This window comes from Nicrophorus vespilloides, unplaced genomic scaffold (assembly GCF_001412225.1).
Source record: "Nicrophorus vespilloides isolate i.1.1-1 unplaced genomic scaffold, Nicve_v1.0, whole genome shotgun sequence".
Taxonomy (NCBI): domain Eukaryota; kingdom Metazoa; phylum Arthropoda; class Insecta; order Coleoptera; family Silphidae; genus Nicrophorus; species Nicrophorus vespilloides.
In genome coordinates, this window is record NW_017098721.1 from 3,331 (window position 1) to 27,846 (window position 24,516).

General features: G+C 33.4%; 1 protein-coding gene across 1 annotated transcript in view; it reads left to right on the forward strand.

Moving 5' to 3' along the window:
- Nucleotides 1-7,076: 7,076 nt before the first annotated feature.
- Nucleotides 7,077-24,516, forward strand: part of LOC108563059 — a gene marked incomplete at its 5' end in the record, with an annotated part of 18,552 nt that continues 1,112 nt past the window's right edge. Inside the window, 8 exons of the mRNA XM_017921618.1 lie at nucleotides 7,077-7,201; nucleotides 18,685-18,775; nucleotides 19,025-19,240; nucleotides 19,303-19,777; nucleotides 19,838-20,296; nucleotides 20,354-20,960; nucleotides 21,551-22,436; nucleotides 23,357-23,513. Of these exons, the coding sequence (XP_017777107.1) occupies nucleotides 7,077-7,201; nucleotides 18,685-18,775; nucleotides 19,025-19,240; nucleotides 19,303-19,777; nucleotides 19,838-20,296; nucleotides 20,354-20,960; nucleotides 21,551-22,436; nucleotides 23,357-23,513 (3,016 nt within the window). The remainder of the gene's footprint in view (nucleotides 7,202-18,684; nucleotides 18,776-19,024; nucleotides 19,241-19,302; nucleotides 19,778-19,837; nucleotides 20,297-20,353; nucleotides 20,961-21,550; nucleotides 22,437-23,356; nucleotides 23,514-24,516) is intronic.

Sequence of the window (24,516 nt, forward strand, 5' to 3'; positions counted from 1 at the left end):
ATGTAATCGACAATGAATTATGAATAATTCTAATAATTGATTAATTTTGTAACATTGTTATTGAAATACGTTTATTTAAATGGATTAAAGCTTTACATATTATTCAGATATTTGAATAACGATCGATTAAACTGGACGTTAACGTAAAATGACGTCGATTCAATGGACAAACGACTTTTAACGACTAGATGCTTAGATAACGGATCGTTAATATTTAACGTTCTTTCGTGGAATCGTGCATTATTATTACGATAATAATAATAAAACGTGTAAAATGCAGAGTCGCGGAAATGACTTGCTGCCCCGCGTTTAAAAATAGATCATTAAATGTGTACGGATTTACAAGCGACCGGTGGATAATTAATTGCGTTGAGTAGTAACGTTGATTAAGCAGCAGCGTGTGAAATTGAAAACCAATTAGTTTCAAAACTGTTTCGCAATGGCAATAGACACCGTTAACTGTTTTGTAATTAATTTCGCTGCTTGTTCGACGCATTATCTGGAACACTTTTTCCCAAACTGATTGCAAAACGCAATCGTTCAGTAATAATAATATAATCTAACTCGACGATAATTCGAAAATCATGTTCTATTAATTGTGCTGCTAATAGTAGTATTATTAGTGGAATTCATTGATTCATTAATAAAATTTCAATACTATGTTTTTATATAATATTTACAAATTTATATATCTATAATTATTTATAAATTATTCTTACTTAACCCCTTAAATGGTTATGTCGTATATATTCGTCATGGTACTATTTAGCACTTATGACGAATATATTCGCAACATAAAGCATCAAACCGCTTAAAGGTTTAAGTGATCCTTCTTTACTTGTAGTCTTAATAAAATCCTCTTTCCTTCACAACAGCGGTTTTCAACTTATTAATCGTGTTGAATTTTTAATGATCGCGAAATGACAGCTGTCATCTTACGTACAGTACGAATTCGTAAAATGAAAAGTCTTAAAAACAAATTTAATTATAAGAAAGATCAAGTTTTCTAATTTGACAATTGATTGTTTCTTCAAATAGTTGCAGTACATACATTATATACATTTTGTAAAGCAAGGACCAAATTATACATACTAATAATAGAAAAACAGAATATAAAATTATAATGTAGTTGAATGAACTACATTTTCTTTACACATTTTGTAAACTGTGAACTTATTTCCTATAGAAGTGTAAAAAAGAGATGATTGAAAAATTTCATTTACGTTTTATATTTATTGATTTTTTGTATCCTTTAAAATTTGTGAAGAAAAAAACATAAAAATTGATTTTTTTTTCTTCTATTTTCAATAAATAAGTCAAAAAATCAATCAATCCGTCTGTTTGATTTATATTTTATTGACATGACGGAAGCCAAATACATCTGTTTGACTAAGAAGGGACTGGATACAAATACTCGAAGATTGAATGTCGCAATTTTTCTTGTATGAATTGTTGAGGATTGTATTTATTCAACAGATTGTTAGACTAAATCGATTCACTGAACATCACCCCTAAAAACGATTCGCTTAAACGCTTAAACAAATGTACGTAATTCAGCGAGCTGAATGGAACCAAATTCATTTGATGAATCACTAAAACGTTTCAAAATTTTCAAAATTAATGGGCTAAATTCAGGGGTCCTTAAATATTGTTAAAAAAAAATGTGAGCTGCACGTAGTGATGGTCTACGAGCATATAGAACCATTATAAAGAAAAGAGCCGCAGTTTGCCGACACAAATTTAAAAAAAAAAAATTTTAATAACATTTTATAAACATTACGGATTAAGTTTTTGCTTCATACACAATGAACTTTTACAGTTTCAACTTTCATGCATTATTTGCATTATTTTATTGAATATTTTTGGATAATAATAATGAGATCAAAGATTGTAGTAATTGAAATATAAATTTCAAATAATTGTAACTTGTGTGCATGATTATATACAAATGTTAGTTTCAGTTACTAAACATAAATTAAATTAACATGCGAGAATTGCGCACCAAGCATAATCATGTGTAATATTTGAAGTAGTTGAACTCGAAGCTATTAGTGTTTAAGTGAGAGCAGGTTGCATGGTTGTAGTTCCATGAAATTAATCCCCCAGCTGGCTGAATGTACTCGGACTAGTGCAGCGTCCCAAAAGTGTACTCCAGCATTAACTAGTGAACAAAGTAAATCCCGGCTTTTGTTTTTGGAGAGCCGAAATGTTTGTTTATTGAATTTATGGATGTGATTAAAGTCCATCGATCCGAACTGAACCGGCTTTAATTCTGCAAATTTGCGTTTGGGGTTGAAATCGGCGGAAGCCGCACACAAGGGCGGCCAGACAAGCTCGTTTTGAGAATGTGTAAGAGTGAGTGAGAGAGAGAGAATTAGAGAGAAAGGATTAACAAATATTAGTACATATTGGGGGGCACATGGTGCGTTTTGTGTGGTTAGTGTAAACGCACACAGAAACATAAATTCTTTCCCAACGACATGGAAACCCTGCGAAGCTCCCCAGCGTCATATCCCCCTTTGAGCGTGTGCCACCGTTTAATTGTCTCTGCAGTGGACCGAAAATCACGCTCCGATGCGCGTTCATCGTCAATTCACCGACATGTTATTCATTGATTTCACCCTCCTAGTAACAGATTCATTTGAACCCACCTGGTTATACATGTTATACAAACTGTAGTACCGTTTTCATTTGTTTTAATAATTCGGAATTATTCATCCATAAATTGCAACATAATGCCGATACTCAATCCGATCGAAAAATATACCACAATAGATCCTATGCATTTCCAACAAATATTTAGCATCACATGCAAATTGAGTGGATTTATAAAACAAATTATCTAATTATATTCAGTCGCCATCTATGGGTTCAAAGAAAAAGTAAATAGACGTTTCGAGAATGACAATGATTTCTAATGGATTCTATTCTATCTAGAGAGAAAAAAACGTTTGTATACATTTAAGTTCGATATGCAATCACAAAATTAAAGAAAAAACATTTTCTGATTATTTAAGAGAAAAAGAATAAAAAGTAAAAATTTTTCAAAATTTAGATTTAAAAATTTAAATATACAATTTTCAGTGAGTTTTTCTTCAAAGGTTGTACTTTGCTAAAGATTATAAAATAATTTATTAAAAGTTTAAATATTTATATATTTTTTACCTCAATTTGACGTTGAACCTTATGACAATACTTTATTTAAGGCATTAGCACAAATCTTAAGTTATTTAAATAAATTATTGAATATATACAAATGTTTTGATAATTTTGATGTTTTTAGATCAACCCTTATAATTATTTAACCCTTTGTTGCTTTACTTAATTTTGTCAAAACTGTCGATTTTTTGTGTAAATTAGGTTAAAAATGATCAAATTTTTCTATTTTTGTTTAGTATTTGAAAAAACATGTGGTTCCACTGCAGAATCAATGGGAAATAATTTTTTTTTAATATAATTACTCTTTATGTGGTTCCATGGTGAAACCACTAGCATACAAAGGGTTATAAAGAATAATCATATGTAGCTGAATTTCTCAACTTCCTTAATGCGAGACCCAACATAGTTGTTTCTAGTAGTATTTCGACCCAGTTGCTAAGAGTATTTTACCAGTTCCTGTCATTTTATGACCCTTTAGCAACTCAAAGGTTGAGAAACATTGATATACAGCACACAAATAATTCATAAACACTGATTTTTTTTATGTAAATGCATTTGGTAATCATGAATGATTAAAGAATCTGCAGGAAGTCTTAAAAAACGATGGGTTTATAGAAATAACGAAAATAACTTAGATTTTTATTAAAATCTTCGACTTTATTATGTGAGATATTATTGTATATACTCAAAATTCATCTGAATGTAAATAATTAATTGGATAATTTGATGAGTGAAAACCAAAACCACCACAAAATAAACATTTCTAAACTAACATTAAAAGTCCATATCAGAATATTATTAAAATATAAAAAATATTCAAAATCTGCTGGGATTAATATTAGTATCAAAATAAAATAACAGGAGAAAGTTAAGCAATGTTTTTTTTTGGGTGATTTATTCCATTTGTTTACTGAGTAAAATCATAATAGTATTTTGCTAATACGACACCTTTAACTATCAATGCAAATCTAAATTCCACGTATATTCACATAATATTTTTTTTTTAATTTGAAGAGATTTCTAGCCCTTTTCGGATTCATCGGCCCCCACAAATTTTTGTTGGTTTTTGAGGATCCAACCAACGATATTAAAGGTCTCATAATTGAAGTACAGTTATTAGATAACCTTTATCTACAAAATGTAAGAGGATAAATCAAACGGTCAAGACAACTCATATCAATTAATTCTATTTCGGGATTAAAATTGAAAAGGAGGCTGGGTAAACACAATTAAATTAATTCCACACACGATTTGAGATGAATTAAGGTTAAGCTGGAAAACCAAACAGTGGATGAGGATGAAAAAGGGGTCCTAATTAAGGCGCAGATAACGTCGGGGATTATGTAAGCAGGCCGCCGATAAAGTTAAACGGAATCGTGTGTTGGGCACGATAAGGTTTTACGTTGAAGAACAGAACATCCATCCTCGTTGTCCCTGCATTTGATGACGACGGCAAAACCATTGTCATAATTTAATTAAACGCCTTCGTTATGTAACCAATTTATGCGCATGCATTTCGACGTATTTCATTCTGCGGAATTCCTATTTACCTGGATGTTAAATGCCGCCGCAGGGCGAAATCCGCGCGTCGCAATTGTTGCGGCAGCGTTAGGCGTCGCGACGCCGCACATAACGAATTAACTTCAATTATGATAGTCGACTGCGAACGCTCGACAACGAGCGACGAACGGTTTTTACTTAATTAACGTTTGTTTATTATACGTGCACACATATAGTAAATTATTCAAATTTCTCGTATACATTTTTTTTTAATGTTAACTGCCGGTATTTTCAAATACTCATAAAATTTTGTTTTCAGCGTTCACTTAAAGTACATAATTCGAACTAACGTACGTAAATCCGCACGAACATACATAAATATTATCTACTCATTTTATTTGTATTTCAAAAAAAAACTTATGATTTTTACTAGAATATATATTTTTAGAATAATATAAATTATTGGACAAAAGTACTTCGGTTATTGCAATAAATATATGAATAAGTGCAATAAATTTATGACATTATGTAATTTCACAAATCTTTGAATCGGCGATGGGAAAGTTCTGCACAGCATGAGGAAACTGAAGAAGATTTCATTACAAAAAAAATCGAAGATCTCGCGATATTAATCGTTTACTTGCGTGCTAATAATTGAAGCCTTCTAAAAGTCAGATCATTCTCATAATTACTATACATTTTATTACAAAGAAATTATTACACGTTTTACCAATAATACTATAAATACTAGATTTATATACAATATATTTAACGTATTTCAACATTATAAAAAAATATCATTTCTTGTATGTTATATTAATTTACGAATAATAATACCAATAATTATACAGTAGAACTTATCTTTAGAAATAAAATAAATAAAGCTTTTAAGAAGTTTAACCTAGTTAATTCTAATGTAATCTTCATAATATGTTGTATTCATAAGTTATTTAGAACAAAGAAGTTTTCTTCTTGTCTCAAAGGTTAAATATCTTTAGAAGCCGCATCAATGCTAACATACACTGAAGAAACTTATTACGGCTTATTTTATAGTAGTTGACATCTTCGTAATCCCAGCGAACTTTCAATGTACACAGATAGCGTCGTCATAAAACACAAACGCTCAACAACATAAGCATACCCAAAGTTATTATGAACGTTTATCAATATCATCTTGAGTTGTAAAATTTCATACACGTACATTTATAATCATACGTAAATCTTATACAAATTTTATATTTTAATAAATTTCCCTTCAATAAATAGATTAATAATTATTTAAATGTATGAAATATATGTAGCAATCATAAACAAAATATTTAAAATCATAACACGAAATATTCCAATGTTGTCAACGATCACTTAAAGTATATAATTGTAACATACGTACATGATTATGTTCTTGGATCAAACTAACGTACCTAAATCCGTACTAACGTACATAAATATTATGTACTCATTTCTTGGTTGTTGTGAATATAATAATATTTGCAGTAGGTTGGCAAAAAACAAATAATGTACACAAATAAATTTGAGCGTTTACTTAAGTAAAGTACAAAATTATAACAAACATTCGATATTACGTACATAATTACTTAATCTGACCGAACTAACGTACTTACATCCATAAGACGGTTATGCACAGAGCATTCATATTGTGTATTTCACTTATATAATATATGTATTTAAACATTAACCAATTTCTTCTTTTTAGTTAGGAAAAATATAATATTGGTTTAACTGAAATTAAATTTATATATAGTTTGTTTAAAAGCTGAAAGATACCCAACATATGATACAGGTCCGCAAGGTGTACGTTCGATGGAACGTCTAGTATATTTATGCGAATTATGTGTATTAAACGAGAGCCTATTGAGGTTCTTAATAATGCTTTTCAATACAATATAATGAACGTGCGCCTCAATATTAGCATCCACATGAAAGTTTTAACAGATCAGATTGTATTTTTTTTAAATACAATTGTTTTACATTATATTTGTTTGAAACTATGAACTGTAATAATAAATTGAATTAGAAAGAACTATAAGTTATCTTGCATTCAGCAATCCATTACAGATATATACGCAAAAAGGGAGAAGCCAAAAGCAGACACAAGTATGAAACTAATGGAACGCTTTCAGAAAGTGTAACAAAATCATGTGTATTTTAAAGTTGTCCGACTTCCTTCTTCTCCACTTCACTCGGACCATCTTAAGAGCGAGCGAAACTTTTGTGCGAAACAATTAAAGTAACTTTTCGTCCGAGCGTTTCGGAAACTTTAAAAAGTAAATGATTCCTCCGCCCGCGCTCTTTTGATTTATTTATTGCACTTGCGTACTTTTTGTTTTCTGCGACTTACGCTTTCTTTTTTCCATCGCATTGTTTTCATCGTTCCTCTTCTATTTTCTTTGTTGCAGAGGGAAGCAACCCAGAGGGATGCTGACCGGGAGAGGAGGTTGCGCGCCGACAGCGAGTCCCGTGCCAAGTTGGCCCTCCAGGAGGCTGCCCGAAATCGATCCCGTCTCAAGCTCGAGATCGCCAGGTAAAATTCAGTTTTTTATTTTCAGGTTTTTAAACATCGATAAACCGGTTTTGTAAACTAATATCTGAAAATTCATTAAATATAATAACAAAACTCTGAAGTTTGAAAACTGTTTGTTATAGCAGTTTGTAAGTGAAAAACCGGTTTACTTTTACAAAATTAGGTTTTTGTATAATTCCTAATTTTCAATATTGAAAGAGCTCCTCTACTTTTGTTTGCTTGATAAATTTATAAATGAAAAAAAAACCGGTTTTATCAACTAATATTAATATGTTAACTTAATTATTTATTACTAAAGTTCTAAAACCGATTCTATAGCCGTTTCGAATTTGTAAAACCGGTTTTCTTTTACCGTTTTTGTATAAACCCTAATTTTCACCACTGACAACGACTGAAAGAACTCATCCACTTTTGTTTCCTTGAAAATATCGGTTTTATAAACTAATATTAGTATGTAAACAATCAATATTTACTTCATAAAAACCTTAATATTTAGACTTGAAATTAATATAGATATATTTATAAGAATTACATCAAAACTGAAGTCACTGAAGTTCTAAAACCGATTCTATAGCGGTTTTGAATCGGAAAACCGGTTTTGTTTTACAACAGTACGTTTTTGTATAAACCCTAATTTTCACCACTGACAACGACTGAAAGAGCTCCTCCACTTTTATTTCCTTGATACATGTATAAAAGTAAAAAACCCAGTTTTATAAACTATTATTATGTAAACAATCATTACAACAATCATTAATATGTCAACATCCTAAAACCGTAATATTTAGACTTGAAATAAATCTTGATATATTTATAAAAATTACATAAAAACTGAAATTTCTGAAGTTCTAAAACCGGTTTTCTTTTACAAAAGTACGTTATTTTGAAACCCTAATTTTCACCACTGACAACGACTGAAATAGCTCGTCTACTTTTATTTGTTTAATAAATTTATGTATGTCAAAAACCAGTTTTAATAACTGATATTAGTATGTAAACAATCATTATTTACTTCATAAAAACCTTAATATTTAGACTTGAAATCAATGTTGATATATTTATAAAAATTACATCAAAACTGAAGTCACTGAAGTTCTAAAACCGATTCTATAGCGGTTTCGAATCGGAAAACCGGTTTTCTTTTACAACAGTACGTTTTTGTATAAACCCTAATTTTCACCACTGACAACGACTGAAAGAGCTCCTTTTTGTTTGCTTTCATTTTTTTTGATGTTGTGTTGTGTTTTGTTTGGTGAGCTTGATTTGTGATGAATGGAGGGATGCATTTGGAGCTTTCTCTCTCTCTCTCGTCCAATTTAACACCGCGTCCCGCGAACAAAGGGCCGAACTTTTCAGACGGACTTATCGCCCGGATTGCAGCGCCCGCGATTCCCAAACTAAACCTCCTCCCTCACACCGTCACCCCTCCAAAAACACATTTCGTGTCGCCATTGTTTCCCCAAATTTATAAACATGGTGTTCTGCGGGAGTTTCAATGGGTGCCGCTATATTTAGTTTCGGTATTCTCATATAGACAAAGGGAACAGCTTCGAATAGAAATCGAAAGATTTACGAGACACTCCATATATCTTTCTCTGGAAGGACACACGTCCTAAGCCCAGCTTCAATGCATTTCAATATCGTTTCAAACTATAATTCCTGCAATTCCACTTATAATTTATGTTGTGCATTTGAAATATTATTATTGCATATACACCATTGTATTTTTCAGAGAAACACAATCAATAAAAATTACTAAATTATAAGTCTTTTTCAGCATTAATTGGAATATAATATCTAAATGTGTCTGATATACAACAAAACAAGTATACTTCGGCTAATTAATAATGTATTGTACAGATAGAATTATAAAGTCTACAAAAACTTTCAGCTTAATCGGGACACATCGACTAGTACATTTGCTCGGTTTTGTTTTCGTTCTTTGTTTGTCCCTAATAAGCGACTGTCCCGATCAACCGGTGTCCCGATTAAAGGGAATAGATTATATTTATGTACTTACCCGAGAAATGATGTATTTAGATCAACAATACCAAATACAGCAATACCTCGCATAGTGCGGGTAATTCATTCCCTTAATATCCCCGAACTGTTTGAAACCGGACTAATCGAGAAACTAAATACATACGAAAACAGGATCATTTATGAAAATAAAACACTTTTTTATAAAACCATTCATATATTGCCAAACTGTAGATAAAAGTATTAAGTAACGATTCAAATTAAAACAATTTGAATCGTTGAATTTGAAAGTGCAACAATCTGAATCAAATTAATTTAACTATATTCAATTACAATTGATATTAAATATACTATTAACAAATGCAGTTAAGTTTTACTGTATTTGAGATGAATACAGTAAATTTGTACACACGTTTTCAAAATTTCATAAATTAAGATTTATTTGACCTTTACCATTACTGAAAATCTGTAAATAATATATTACATAAAGACACGAAATAGTTGCAAATTTAAATAAAATTTAGAGTATGACATGAATTATTTTAAAACACGATGATTTCACGTGTGAATTATTCATTTTTTTTCTTCAAATATATTTTGAAAGACATGAATTTCCTGAATTAATCATGTGAAAACGTGATTATGATATTGAATAACTTTCTCATTTACATGATTTAAAAGCTCCAGATTTGTTTCTGAATAGATGTATAAGGTTCACGTGAAACATGTTATTAAAAGTACGTTCATGTCTTGAACTTTCTAAACATTATTGAAACATTACTGATAAAAGTTAGAATTTAAATCTAATATGAATTATAAATGAAGATAAATTTAAATATAAAATAACAATTACACTTGATATGTAAATAAGTACTAAATATTGTAAAACTAGTACTAAATGTCTGCAATATACTTTGAATAACAGCAGTAAAGATTGCATTTGTATGCGAAGGACAGAGTAACAACGAAATGCACGGCGTTTCATTAATCATGAAATATTTATTTCCGGTTTTTGCAGCATTTGCATATTTTTAATCAAATGAAAACCACCAAGCTTGCATTTGTTTTTCATCTCATGGCTTTGTGTGTGGGTGGAGGTGGTAGCAGGGGCTGCAGTCGCGGAGATGGAGTAGAGCCGCTGAAGCCTTTGAATATTTTAATTGAATGGAATTCGGGAGGCACTAAATCTCTTCCTCTCGTTCGGCTTCTTCTTTACTGGATGTGACGAAGGTCGGCCTAATAAATCCTTCTTCCAAATAAAAGAAAGAAAGCAAGAAGGAAGAGGAATTGAGGGAAGAGATTCCGTTTTCCAGGGGTGGTGCAAAGCCAATTAAGACGAAATTTACAACTAAATTAAATTGAATATTTATTGACGCTTTTCAACGCTGCGGAGATTCTCCACTAAATATAATTGGGATTTTCCAGCTTAATTCATGCGCATCCATTCACTTCTACTGAATATAAAAGATTGCATTGAATTTTTATTTTATTTTTGTGATAAATTCTCTTCTTAAATATAAGTTTTAATCTAGATTTAAACTTTTTTTTGGTTACTGACTTTCTATGTTAAATAACGTCAATTAACAATGAATAAGGAAATTTCTATCATTACAGATTATAACAATTTTTTTTATTTGGTAGTGTTTCTGTGAAACGTTTACAAAATCCACATTATCTATTAAATTCGCAAATCTAAACATTAAACTGATTATAATTCTTCGATCAATTATAAATAAGGAACTATTATTGTTTTATCTCGAATCAAATGTATCACTTAGATTTTAAACTTTTTCTTTTCCAAAATTCTCCATTAACCTAGAAGCTTACAAATTTAATTATTTGGTTTAGTAATTTGTCTTAAATCTAAGAGATCAAGTTGGTTTTAAAATTTTTAGTAACTTAATTCCTTTGTTTAGATTTTGCTTCATTCTTGAAAATCCGTTCAGAACAAATCCAATTAAACATTTAAATTTTAACTGATTTTCTTTGAATATATATAGTTTCATAACTTTCGTCGTTATAAATAGTTAAAGAAGAGAAACATACTCATTTTATACGAAAAAGAAAAGATTATTTCCAGTCTTCATTACTTTTATTGGATTAACTATAATTAAAATTACTGCATTTGCTTTATTGGACTTTTCTAATATGTCTTTATTTATGAAACGTTTTCAATCAAATTATGTGATAGATATATATTACATGAAAATTACATCCATTATATTTCAAATATTCCATCTGGTTTATCCTATTGAAACTTGTCTGCCAAATTAACGTAATAACATTATTAGTTGATTAGTGTTCGACAGAGATATTTCATTAGCGAAGTTGCCAATTAGCGCAATATTATCAATCACGAATTCGTGTATTTACGTCAAACTATTCACATAATCAAGTCTGATGAAAATCACTAATTAAATATGCAATTACATAAATTAATTACATAATTTATTTACTGCTTATTGTCCATTGCGAAATAACTTTATTATATTAGCAATAATATTTGTATTTAATGTTTCACAGTTTTTACTTCTTTCTTGATGATTGCATCTCCACTTAGTTTAAAAAAAAGTTAAGCAACTTTTGTTTAATGATATTTCTTGAGTGCGTGGGTTAAATAATACCATCTAGCAACAATAATCAAGTAACTTACTAAAGTCAATAAAGAACTTTTTGTTTTATAAGAATTAAAATACAAAATAATCTATAGATTATTTCAATTCTAACTGTTCTATTTCTTTCGTAATATAACATAATAAAAATATTATTACCAATTTTTTTTTATAAATTCTTTCAGCCATTATTCTTCATCATATATATAGATATGTTAAATATTTTTAATATAATAGTCCTACATTAATTAAACGATGTACAAATATCTCTGCATCATTAAAAGTCTAATGAAAAGATCGATTTTGAGCACAAAAAATTACAAATAAGAATACTATTACTATAATGGTTGTGACGAAGATCGATATCACTTAGCAGATGAATTAATCTTCGTATATGTATTTCGTTTTTGTACAAAATAATAATCAATGTGAAATGTATTAATAAAAATCATTGAAGAATACATTGTTAGATATATAATAAATTATGATTTGTGACTATAACTATTTCGTTAAACTTGAAAATAAATCTTATAATAATTACAAAAATACCAAATTTTCAATAGCTATCGCACACATAAGGTCAGTCCATCTCTGTATATGTCTAAAACTATAAAGCGAGTATTTACAACAATTACACAAATTAAATGAATTTGTGGGCCATGTAAAATTACTTCGGGCCGAACACGGCCCGCGGGCCGATAGTTTAAGAATATTGACTATGACTTAGTTAATAAATATTTAACATATTAATAATAAATAATTTTGTTAGCAGTATTTAAAAAGAAATCAAGGTAATGTTTATCAATTGATTTGCTATACGTTTATGATTTCACATAAATGATAGTGAAAACAAACACTTACACATTACTTATTGCACATTCATAAAGGTATATTTAGAATAAAACAATATCGTCGTAAAGCCTTTTCTTCCTCTGTTCGGTAAATATCAACTCAAATGGTGATTAATAGATTGTAGAATACTACCCATTGCTGGTAAATATTGGGTGAAGTAAACAGTTCTGAGCGTTTTATTTCATACATCGAGCTTCTTCTTGAGACCAGCCTTATGCAAATAGTTCCAAATGGTTTTCTGGCTAATCTTCAGTTCCTGGGCAATTTCTATGATTTTATCAACATTTTCGACGATTGGCCTATCAGAGCGTGTCTCATCTTCAACTTCCTTATTACCAGAACGGAAGCGTTGGAACCAACTATTTGCTGTTGCATTCGATACTGTATTGGGTCAATAAACAACACTTTTTTTGCCGCCTGCTCCGCTTTTTTCCCGTTGATCATAGTGGTACTGAAGAATGAATTTTCTCTTTTTTACCTCCATTCGCTAAACGAAAAGCGCTCAAATCTTTTTACTTCACCCAATTAGGATTCTTGATTTTATAGTCTAACCTAGTAAGTAAGTAAGTAAGTAAGTAAGATTTTGCAAAGAACTTCAAAAGACAATAAGATATCATAGAACATCATAGAACATCATGAAAATTTAAGTATGTCGTCTAATTTCGTATAAGTTTAAATGTGCCGTGACATCTGCCTCACGGCACATTTGAACTTATACCATAATAAGTATACCATTATCATAATTTAATAATCTAGAAGTAGACTGCACAATGTGAGAAGAAGTAAATAAATTTGGAGTGAAACTTTCTGGCACATATTCACATTTTGCATCGAATGAGCAGAATATCATTTCAATTTTTATCGTATATGAGCTACTATATTAAACGTAACTGGAGGATATTGCAGCAAATAAAACCTCTGAAACTGCACACGAATTTACTTTTGTAGCATTGCTCGTAAACATGTAAAAAGTGCACGTTTTGTACAATTTCGGTGCACTGTAAAATGTAGGTTTGTTGGCTTTATTAAACTTTGTCAATGGCGCAACCAAAAAAAGGTAATTGTGAAATGGTAAAAACGAGGGTAGTGGATCTAATTTCGGGTTGTTTTCTCTCCAAATTTATGCGCTCTCGGAATCGATAGCGCGGTGGTGGCACGATGCCAAAATCTCCTCCCACTCTAACTCTGTGTCTCGTGCACTCACATAGTGCACCTCCCTGAAACCCCCCATGAACGGCAAATATTTAAGGGTTATTAGCCCTCCATGGTACATACATAAGTCGGATTTATGAACTCGCTTCGGCCTGAATTCCATTCAGAATTCCCTCCGCCTCCTGAACCATCAAACCTAAACCGTGAAGTCCCCCTCAGCGTGGGGTTGTGAACGCACGCACTTGAAGGCAGGGAAAATCACGAAGTGATGAAACCGTAAAGGAAGAGAGAGAAGAGGAAGGCACCGAAAGAATTACGACAATTTACCTAAGTACAGTTGATGTTTGCCTTCGGGCCATTTTAATAAGATGAGGGAGCTCCAAATATTTGCGCGCCGACGGGGATCGAATTAAATTCGCCGCCGCCCCACGTCCTGTTGCAAATATAAATATTTAGCTTTCGCGAAAAAACAAGAAACATATAAATATCCTTAGATGAGACAGTGAAAGTCTGCGAAAGGAAGAGGGTGTATGGGAGAGAGACAGAGTGATGGTAGAGTGGTATTTATTTAATATGCAAACATTAAGCTTTTCGTTTTAGGGGGGAAAAGGATTCCAATTTCGACATGCAAAAATCCACCGTTCCCACAGGGCCTTAAACCTCGCGCAGCTTAGCCCGAGGCCCACTTTATTTCATAATTCGTTCCACTTAAGATTGACGCAAGACGGAAGATTTTCTTGAAAATAAAAAAATTAATTGATTTATGTTATTAATGTTACAAGATTTCAATGCTTTGATGGTAATGGAATAATAGGACGCACCATACCACCAATGTATGATACGTACGTACTACGTGACATGAGACATACATGATTTTGGACAATCTCTTCAAAATGAGCAAAATACTTAGTAAATAGTTTAGTGAAGAAAGTGAACATGTATTTTCATTATATGTGTTGCAGTAAAAAATTAGAAAATGAAATATTAGGTCATTAACAATGAAATGTTCGATTTCGAACTGAAAGTTTGGTTTATTATATCTCAAATAAGAAGCAGTATAATTAATCAAAGTATGAGACACAGTTTTGCCATTATAATGGGAACTTGTTAAGAGCGAGCGGTGATAAAATCGAGAAAGGTGTTTTCTACAACTTATTAGGAATTAAATATTTTTCATAGTAAGAAGTGGTTCAATGTTTATAAACAATGGTAGTCAGTTGGTGCAAGGTCTGAAGAATACAGTGGATTCCAAGTCCAGCTGTTACAATTTGAGGATCATTATTCGATATTCTTACTAGTTAGTCATTGTGTACATTTACCAAAGATTTATACTATTTGTAATTTTAACTCAATATAATTAAGTTTACTATTTTTAGTACTAACTAGTCTATAGCAATCGCAGACTATTTGAAACTGGACTAACCGAGGAACTCAAAATAAACCGTACAAAAGGAGACTTGTCTACAGTCAAAGTGAAAAAAAAACGATAATTTGCAATTAATAAAAAAATTTTTTTTAGAATTTATTAAAACCGGACTGTAGTGAATCCGAACTCATTGAATCCGCACAATTTAGGGTATTGCTGTATTTACTATTGATACAACAAATTAGTTAAAGTATCAACATGAATTTTAATAAATAATAACTAAATTAGAATGCAGTTAATAGATGAAATATGGTTAAGTAATTGTACTTAACTATCATATAAAATTTGTGTATTTACTATTATATCTGTGCATCGACTAGTAAATGTATACATTGACCGAGTTGATGTTTCTAGTACAACATTTGCATGAATATCGTAGTTTATTAAATATGAGACAACAGTTGTATTTAGAGAAATTGGTCTTTTACATAACTTTTTTTTTCTTAAAATTGTCGCATTAATTTCGGCGCATCTTATATTTCGATGCATCTCATCTTTTAATCAAAATTTGCTACATTTTTATATAAATTTAAAATGAGTATCTATCCTACTGTATCTGTTGCAATAGTTTTAATTATTGCAATAAAATAAATTGATGTTACATTATTTATTTTATTACTTTTTGTTTTATATGATTCACAACAAACTTTATTAGTATATTATAAAATAGGCATATAACAGATTTTTTTAGCAGATTATATTTATCTTCAACTTGGTAAAACCAATCAAAAAGATGTGTACTAATAATCCAGTTAAAAAGGAAAATCATTATATCACAAATTAAATTGGTTATCCTTGTTATAAACCATAAACAAAATCTAAATTCAATAAGTATGTATTCATACTTGTACGTGCTTTAGATCTTGTTGTAAAGTTGTAATATATTTTAATGTATAAAAATATATATACTGTGACCAAGTAGAACATAAATAACGCAAGGACAGTCCCAATTTGCGTCAATCATTTGTCGCGATAAAGAGAATGTCGCTCGGAAAACCTTTTTGTGTCTGGTGGAAACCGGCGTCGTGTCCTCAGGCTCTCTTTCCTCACTCGCTCCATTATATACAATTTTTTTCCTCTTCATTGTATTCGCTGACCTAAAATTGGATGTCTAGCTTCAACTTTTATATAGTCGCGAAATCGATAGTCGAGTTTACAATGTGAACGCTTCTCAGGGTTTCCACCCATTTCCACTCCCACCCACTCCGAGTTTTCGCGGAAATTGAATCGCTGCTACTGTTTGTTTGTTTCTTTTTGCTCCTCCGTTAATCGAAACTTGTATCGAGTCGTACTAATCGTACGAGCAACAGCAAAACCCATATCCTGTGACATCGCAAGAGTAGCGAACAAAAAAAAAACGGGAAATAATATCGGCCGAAAAGGGACTTTATTGCTGCCAGTAAATTTCGTGCGGAAAAAAGCTTACGCGTAAATGAAGAAAAAGGCCTGGCCGTTTCGAGGGGAAACAGGAGGCGCTAAAAGAGAATGTCTTTGGTTTTTATTATTTTCATCAGGAGGGCGAAGTGCTGCTATTACAAGAATTGTACATTCATGGAACGTATTGTGTGCCTCTTAATCTTTTTTTTTATAACCGTTGCGAATCCAAATTACGTAACGATTTCTGCTCAGTGCAAGAGTTGCAATTCTACAAATTGAAAGTCAAATAATTTTTAATAGAATTTATATACTTTGTTGAAACATTAGCTTTTTTTACACAAATCAGCACTACAATTTAATTTGTTGAAAATCATATTATAATAATAGATTTACCTCGGTTTTCGAACAAAATTTCCCAACAGATATACTGTCCAATAAATATTGAAGTTTCATGCAGTTATACACAACAAAATTCTGTGAGAATAAGTTTAAATACTGTTAAAAAAAATATCATGATTCGGTCATCATTCAAAACTTTCCGAAATGATTCCAAAAAATAAGTCTATCTAGCGATGTAAAAAGAATGATGAAAGAAGAGAGGGTGTAACTATGGAATTGATACAAAGAGGGATAAAATAATACATTTGAAGATGTACAGATCAGTGTACAATCGAAGATATTGGAAGACGTTTACGAATTGTTACATTTTTATTACAAGAAATATAAAATCTAACTAAACTCTTGCTGTTTGTGGTAAATAATGGTATAGTAAATAATAAATTTAAATGACATTTTGAATTAATGAAAATTCAATAATATTTTTCACGTAATTAATGATTTAATTAAATCTTGCAGATCCCTCAAGCTCCATTAGTTTTGTAACTATAACAGCTTTCCGGTTAAATCGGATAAGCAGAGTTAAGAGATATTTTAATTGGAGCTGAGTACAAACGGGGGTGTAAATAAGATGGATTCGGGTAGTGTTCCAAACTGCCAAAGGCTATCTACGCTCTTTCTGATGTAATAACATTATATCAGTTTCCACCTTCATCATCTTTGCATGCTTTTGGTGTCTACGCCGTTGTCTTCCTTTATGATTATCGATTAGAAAGGAGCTCATTCCTATAGTAATAAACCTTTATGGCTTGTAATTTTGTTATTCCAAATTACGTATTCCGAAGGTAAACAATCTTCAAAAGAAGAATAGTTTATCAGACAATTAAAGCAGTTTGTAGACGTTCTTAATGAATTCAATCGATTAATTTTATTGTCACAGTTAAATTATTCTATTAGTGGGACTCAATAAATAAGTAATTAAACATTGATGTTTCGTTTATGAGAAGATAAACATATAATATGTAAATGATTTTCTCTAAATTACCTTCTAATGAAACTTTTGAAACGTTTTTGTTATTTAATACCTTTTGTTGTCATAATGGATCATTTTGAAGTTGGGACTAGTAACAAGCGCCTAAAATAAAAGGGGCATCTTATGTAAAGTATTTTCAAAAGCGCTGGAAGTAAACCGGAAACAAACGAGCAAATGTTGTTGAGTTAATCTTTTGTCATTTTCTGCTGTTGAGTTTTATCTCACGGGCAATTAGTTCTTTTCACGTTCGAGAGAGTAGGGGTTACAAGTCTTAATCGCTGCGTATTCTCGTGCTTTCCATCAGGAGAAAGAGGGTTTCGTAACAACCGGTGGAGGAGAAGGATGAGAAGCAGCAGGGTTTGTCTTTAATTAACCCCGATAAATAAGGCTGCCGGTACTTCTTTTTATTCCTCATTCTTATCCTCCTCCACCTCCGCTTCCTCGTGCTCTTCCACTTTCTTTCCGTTCTTCTGCGTTAAGTGCTCTCGGTGAAATTTTCCAGTAACCTTCGTCCCCCATTTTTCCATTGTCGAATTTCCTGCCACGTGGCTCGCTCGCAAAGTGTCGAGTGTTTACACTCACTAAGAACGTCCATCCTTAGGGACCTTAGGGGCTTTCGAAATAAACGCAGTTTTAATCTTCCACGCAATAAACCGAAAATGCATATTGCTCTCACTACTATTTCATTTTATTTATATCTTTGTTTCTTTTTCAGGATGGAAGAGACAGTTTTGTCGATGCTCACGTATAAAAAGCAGTCGGAACAATTGAGGCAGGAAAAGGCTGCTCTGACGATCGCGTTCGAGGTAAGAAAGGAAAACAGAAGAACAAACAGACACAAAGGAAACTCTCCCCCGCATTTTCCCCATCCCGTCGTCTCGTATTTCATTAAATGTTATCGAGGCCCTTCAAAAATAAAAAAAAAAAAGCTAAGAGAGAGGAAGGAAAGGACGAGCAACCTCTTCTCGTTATTATCCTGCGACTGGTTTTTATGGACAATGACGGGTCCCATCAATTGATAACGTTTTTTTATTATTTCCTTTTTTTATGTTTAGAATCGCTGCCAGCAATACCAGAACACGATAACGCGCCTCAATCAGGAGATATTCTCGTTGCGGCAGCAGATCGAGCAGTCCTGCAACAATCTGGAGAATTCCACGGCCACTCAGGCGCTGCTCATGCAGAAACAGGCCGAGGAGTCACGGAAACAGTACGAGCGTTGCCTGGACGACGTAGCGAATCAAGTGGTGCGAGCCCTTGTCACGCAAAAGGTGAACTATCAATTGGATGTATATCATTTTGTGTGTACTATTGTTGTTTTCTTCTGTCGCAGGGTTTGAAGGAGGAGGTGGCGGTGCTGAACAGTAGAATTCAAGATCTTGAGGCGCAGAACTGCACGTTGACCTCGATGCTTGTGCATCAGCTGAACGATCCGCCGAACCATCTGGCTTTGGAGGATAGTCACAGTGAGGACAACAATACTTCCGCGGATGCTTCACCATCGAATTTGATGAGGAGTAGTTTGACGTTCAGACACTGCAATTCCTTCGATTCGGACATACTAGATTCCAAAGGCGAGCTGAAGAGCAAGGATCCCGGTCTTTCGCTCGAAGATAAGAAGAGACATCACGTACTGACCAAACTGTGGACTGAACTGAAGGGAACAGAAGTCACACCGAAGAGATTAATAGAAGCACTGAGTGCTGTAGATTCGGCACTCTGGATTCCACCGCAGCGACCGGTCTCCTTGAACCTGCAGCTTCCCATTCTCCAGGCCTCCAAGTACCGAAGAAGTAAACCAATCCTAGGTAAGAGTTCGAGTTTTGCCGTTTGCGGATATAAAATATCGTGCGTTTCCGTGTTTTCAGCGCAATCCAAGAGCGAGGAGGAAACGGGAAATGAGTCACCGGAGAGCGGAAACCGCGACGAGGGCTATTCGACGATGTCATCGGACGTTCAAGCGGAAGTGACGCGTACGGGGGGTGTCGGGGATAGCCAGTTAGAGGACCTCAAGGAAGAGGACGTCGAGACGCGACTGCTCGCCTCTGAGAACAACAACAAAGACCCGGAAGTCATTTACATCCCCATCAATCTTCTGAACAACCTTAAGCCCAGGAACAGCTTCCCCCCTGGCAAGGACCTGCTGCCCTTTCAGCACATCATGCGCAGCTTTTCCGATTCGCACCTCTGCATCAAAATTACGACGGCGCCGAGTCCATGTTACACCTTCAGCTCGCCGATATCGAGCAGCCCGAGCATCTTGCTCTTGGACCTTAGCGATAAATCGATTAATCCGCTGCGGAGGACAAAAGCGACGAGTCTACTGGGTGAGATTTGGATTTTCAATAAATGTTTTATCAAAAGTCATATAATTGTTATGTTAGTCGATGGGGAAAAGAATGAATCTCCCGGCTCTTGGTCGAGCTTTGCAGACGAACGGGTAGAATGTTCCACGATGGACGCGGAATACATCCAGCACTGGCTTAAGTTGGACGATACGCGCTCAAATCTGCAGCAGCAGCACCGAGATCTCTTCGAATTAGAATACGATCACAATGAGCTCGAGGATTGGAGTCTGAATATATCCAATGAGCTGGACTCGACGAGGCTTGAGCATTGGAAGAAGTCGCAAACGGGGGACGCAATAACCCCGGGACAAATCTCGCAGATTTCTACGTTGCCCAGCATCCAGGAGAACAACGCCTTCGAACTAGAAGAGGATTCCAGCGAGATTTTGTGGAATGAGTCAAGTTACATGGTGGGACAGGACGTGGTCACTCTTTTGATGGACGGCGAAAAACAATGGCCCTACGCCACCAGCAGCAACATACACCATTCTCCGGATAGCAGCTGGTCAAGCGCCTCGGACTGTTGCAACTCTCAGAACGATCCCTCCTCGAAGAGGTCTTCGGCCGTTTTGAGCGGATGCTGCAGTGACGACACAGGAGAACTTCCGGCAATCGAAACTTATTTCACCAGAGATTATTACAGGTAACATTTTATATTTCTAAACATTCATAATACATAATTGCTGACAATTTTTAAAAACAACAAAATACACAGAAAAGATATTTTTAATTTGCAATATTATTTAATAATTTATTTATTTTTTAATATACAAAAATCGTTTATCAATAAAATTTATTGCAATAAATAATTATAATCAATAAACAAAGTATTGACTAATTTATATATTTCGAATTAATTTTTTTGTTAGATCCTTTGTTTGTAGAATATTTTATTGATTATTTATATAGAATGCATTAGAATTAAATTCTAATTTAATTTACTGGTTGGATTAATACTTTTTTTTAATACTTGTATGTCAAGAATTATGCTTGAAAATCGTAGCAAATAGATTAACTATTTGACACTCATTTAGAGAGGTTTTATAATTGCATTGGTGGGTCTACATCAAACAAAATATTATGCTTGAAATTTTCGTGGAAATTCACAGAAGACTTTCCTCTTATTTGAGCCCGAAGATGAAATTGTTAAGCCTTGGGTTGTTTGGTTGAATTTGTATACGGTAGAAGCGTTACTAATTGTTTTTGTTTGTTTCGTTGTTTTTGATCTGACAGATTGGTGAAGTTTGAGAGCACGAAGAGCTTGGCATCCAGTTCGTCACGCAGCTTGGGCGGAGGCGGCTGCGGAGGGGGCGCCCTATCCGAAAATGGAGAAAGGGAGACGGCCCTGCAGAATGTGCTCACGTTCATAGCGGAGCAGCAGAAGTACACGAGGGAAACGAAACCGATGGAGGCGGTTGCCACCAAGGAGTTCAACATCGAGGCGCCGCCCCCGCAAGCCGTAGACGACATCAAAGTCACCTGTGATGTGCAGCAGCCGAAGATAGCGTACGCCGACGAGGTATGCCTCGTGACGCCGATCGACATCATCGAGAGCGAGAGCTGCTCGATGCTTAGTGAGCATCCGGTTGATATATGCAGCAGTATTAATGTGGAGCTGAGCTCCACCGAGTACCAGAAAGACTCCGAGCTGAGCGAGTCGCTGACCTCGAGCGTGAGCACGCCGGAGACGATCGTGTCGAAGATACCACGTCGAAAGTCATCCAAGATACCCATAAGTCCGGCCAAATCCCTCAAACAGGGCGGAGCGAAGGGTGCCAGTCGGATTCCTCATAGGACGGCCAAACCTAAGCCAGAAATCAAAGTGAAGAGTCCGGAACACCAAAAGCAGCAGCAGCAGTCGGCCATAACTTCCGAGCGACTGCCGCAGTCTACTTCCGGCGTGGTGAGCGACATCATAGACGGTCCACCTCACAGAGCGGTGAGCTTCCACGAGAGAGCGACCAGCAAAGACGTGATCGACGAACTCAACCGAATGATCAAGAACGGAAACGACGCGAGCCAAGAGCACCTCGACGTGACGACCACCTGCTTGGACGAAGCATGCCGAGCAACCGGATGGATTCACGTCGAAAGGGACGTTGACCTGACCGACCCAAAGGTACGTGATCTTCATTATACAAGGTCAATTCGCGTACACGTTTCGCCTAGCTCTGCTCATCCATACTCATCCATGTTTATGGAGACTTACAGATTGACTAACAAATCCATTTACATGCGAGCTTTAGGTAAACGACCCGAATTATGCTGTACCGAATCGGAACGACTTATTATTCTTGTGGTCAATGACTATAACACAATGTTAACATTTATTTCAACAGTACAAAAACTAAATGAAAAACGGATAATATTTTTTATTATTTTATATAATTAATTTTACTAAGAATCTAAAAATCCCCTTATCAAACAATTAAATGACCGAGCAAACGTATAAATATCCATACAAACGTACAATGATATAAGACTGAACAGTAGACGGCTATAAATTAACAAATGAGTATCTTCTTTCTTATAAAACTAAAAATAAATAATATCATGTTTTGACTGAAATAAAATCGAAATATGTAGTCCATTTGGAAGCTGAATAGGAAATTTTTCAGCATACCATGTCGAAGTCGTACAACAAAGTTCCAAAGAACGTCGAGTACGTTCATGAGTACAAAGATACAAATGTACGTTAAGCGAATCACATAGTGCGGTTACCCGGTCAGTTTGTTTTCGTTCAATATTGCGGACTATTTGAAATCGCACTAATCGAGGACTTTGAAACCGTATAAAATTAAACATTACAAAAAGAGATATATGTAAAATAATTTTGTGTACTATTTTCTTAAAATTTATTTTGTCAATTGAATTATAAAATTGAAATTTTACTATAGTAAATCCTGATTGATCGAAACCGCACTATGCTAAGAATTGCTTTATTTAATTATTATTATTAAAATCGTATATTTAAAAAACAATTTTCGATTACAAAACTTTGAAATAAAACAAGAAATTTAATGTTATTATATTATGCAGGTGAGAGCGGATCTCTGCGACGTGATGTTGACATCTGTGTCGAGCGACTCTTCGCCAACGAGTTCTTGCGGAGGAAGCGTGAGCAGCGAATCCACCGAGGAACCGCCAGACTACGGACAGCTTCATCGAATCCACAGATATCACCGCCAGAAGAAAGGTACGTTGCATTCCGAACATTTCTCCCCAATCACACATCCATAATATTACATCATCCTCTTAGTGTGTAGTGTTTCTTTTGTGTTTCGCTCGTCATCCTGCCTCTCTCTTAGCTTAGATTAGTTTGTAGAGCCTGCTGCGAGTTATGCAATTAAAAAAGAAAAGATTAATAATAAAATTAACACACAATTTATAAAAAAAATAAACAAAGAAAACCAAAACGTTGTCACACTCAGTACGTTCAGTTTCCGAAAAACCCAAAAACCCACAGACCCTCTCTCTCTCTCTTGTTCTCTCTTTAGTTGGACACTAGTTCAAGCGAAATTCCTAATTTATTATTTTGTCGTCTTCCCTATATTTCTCTTTTTTTATATATATTTAATTTATTTATTCTTATTTGACTATTTTTGTTTTTGTTTTGGGTTATTCCGAAAATCTCATTATTATTAACATTTGTGGGGAAAATAGTAAATCTATGAAAACACTAAGAGTTCTCATTTCATGAACATTTTCTTTTTCTATTTGTTGTTTCATAAAAGCAATATTTTCTAATTCTCATGTACATGCTCAAATACAACAGTATTGGAATCCAATATTTTTAACACATCTACTTTTTGAATGAAACACTAGAAAATAAAAACATATTTATTTACTGTTTTAGAAAAAAAAAATCGAAATATTAATAGAATAGAATAGTAATAATGTATTTTTAGTTTAGATCAAATATTTATTTACCAGAAGTTAGTATTAAGTCAATGTTTCAAAACATATTTTTAATATTTTTAAATTTAACTATGAATATTTCTAAACCATTCAATCAGTTAATACTAATAAATAATTGAAAATAGGGCAGAAAGACATATTGTCAATAGCCCTTTGAAGCAATTGACTTTTTGATTTTTAATTAAAAATTGATCAAATGTGTTCTATCCATAAATATTAATCAAATTTTGTTGTTTTCTGTCAATTTGATTGAGTATTTCACAAATTACATTTGATTGTCA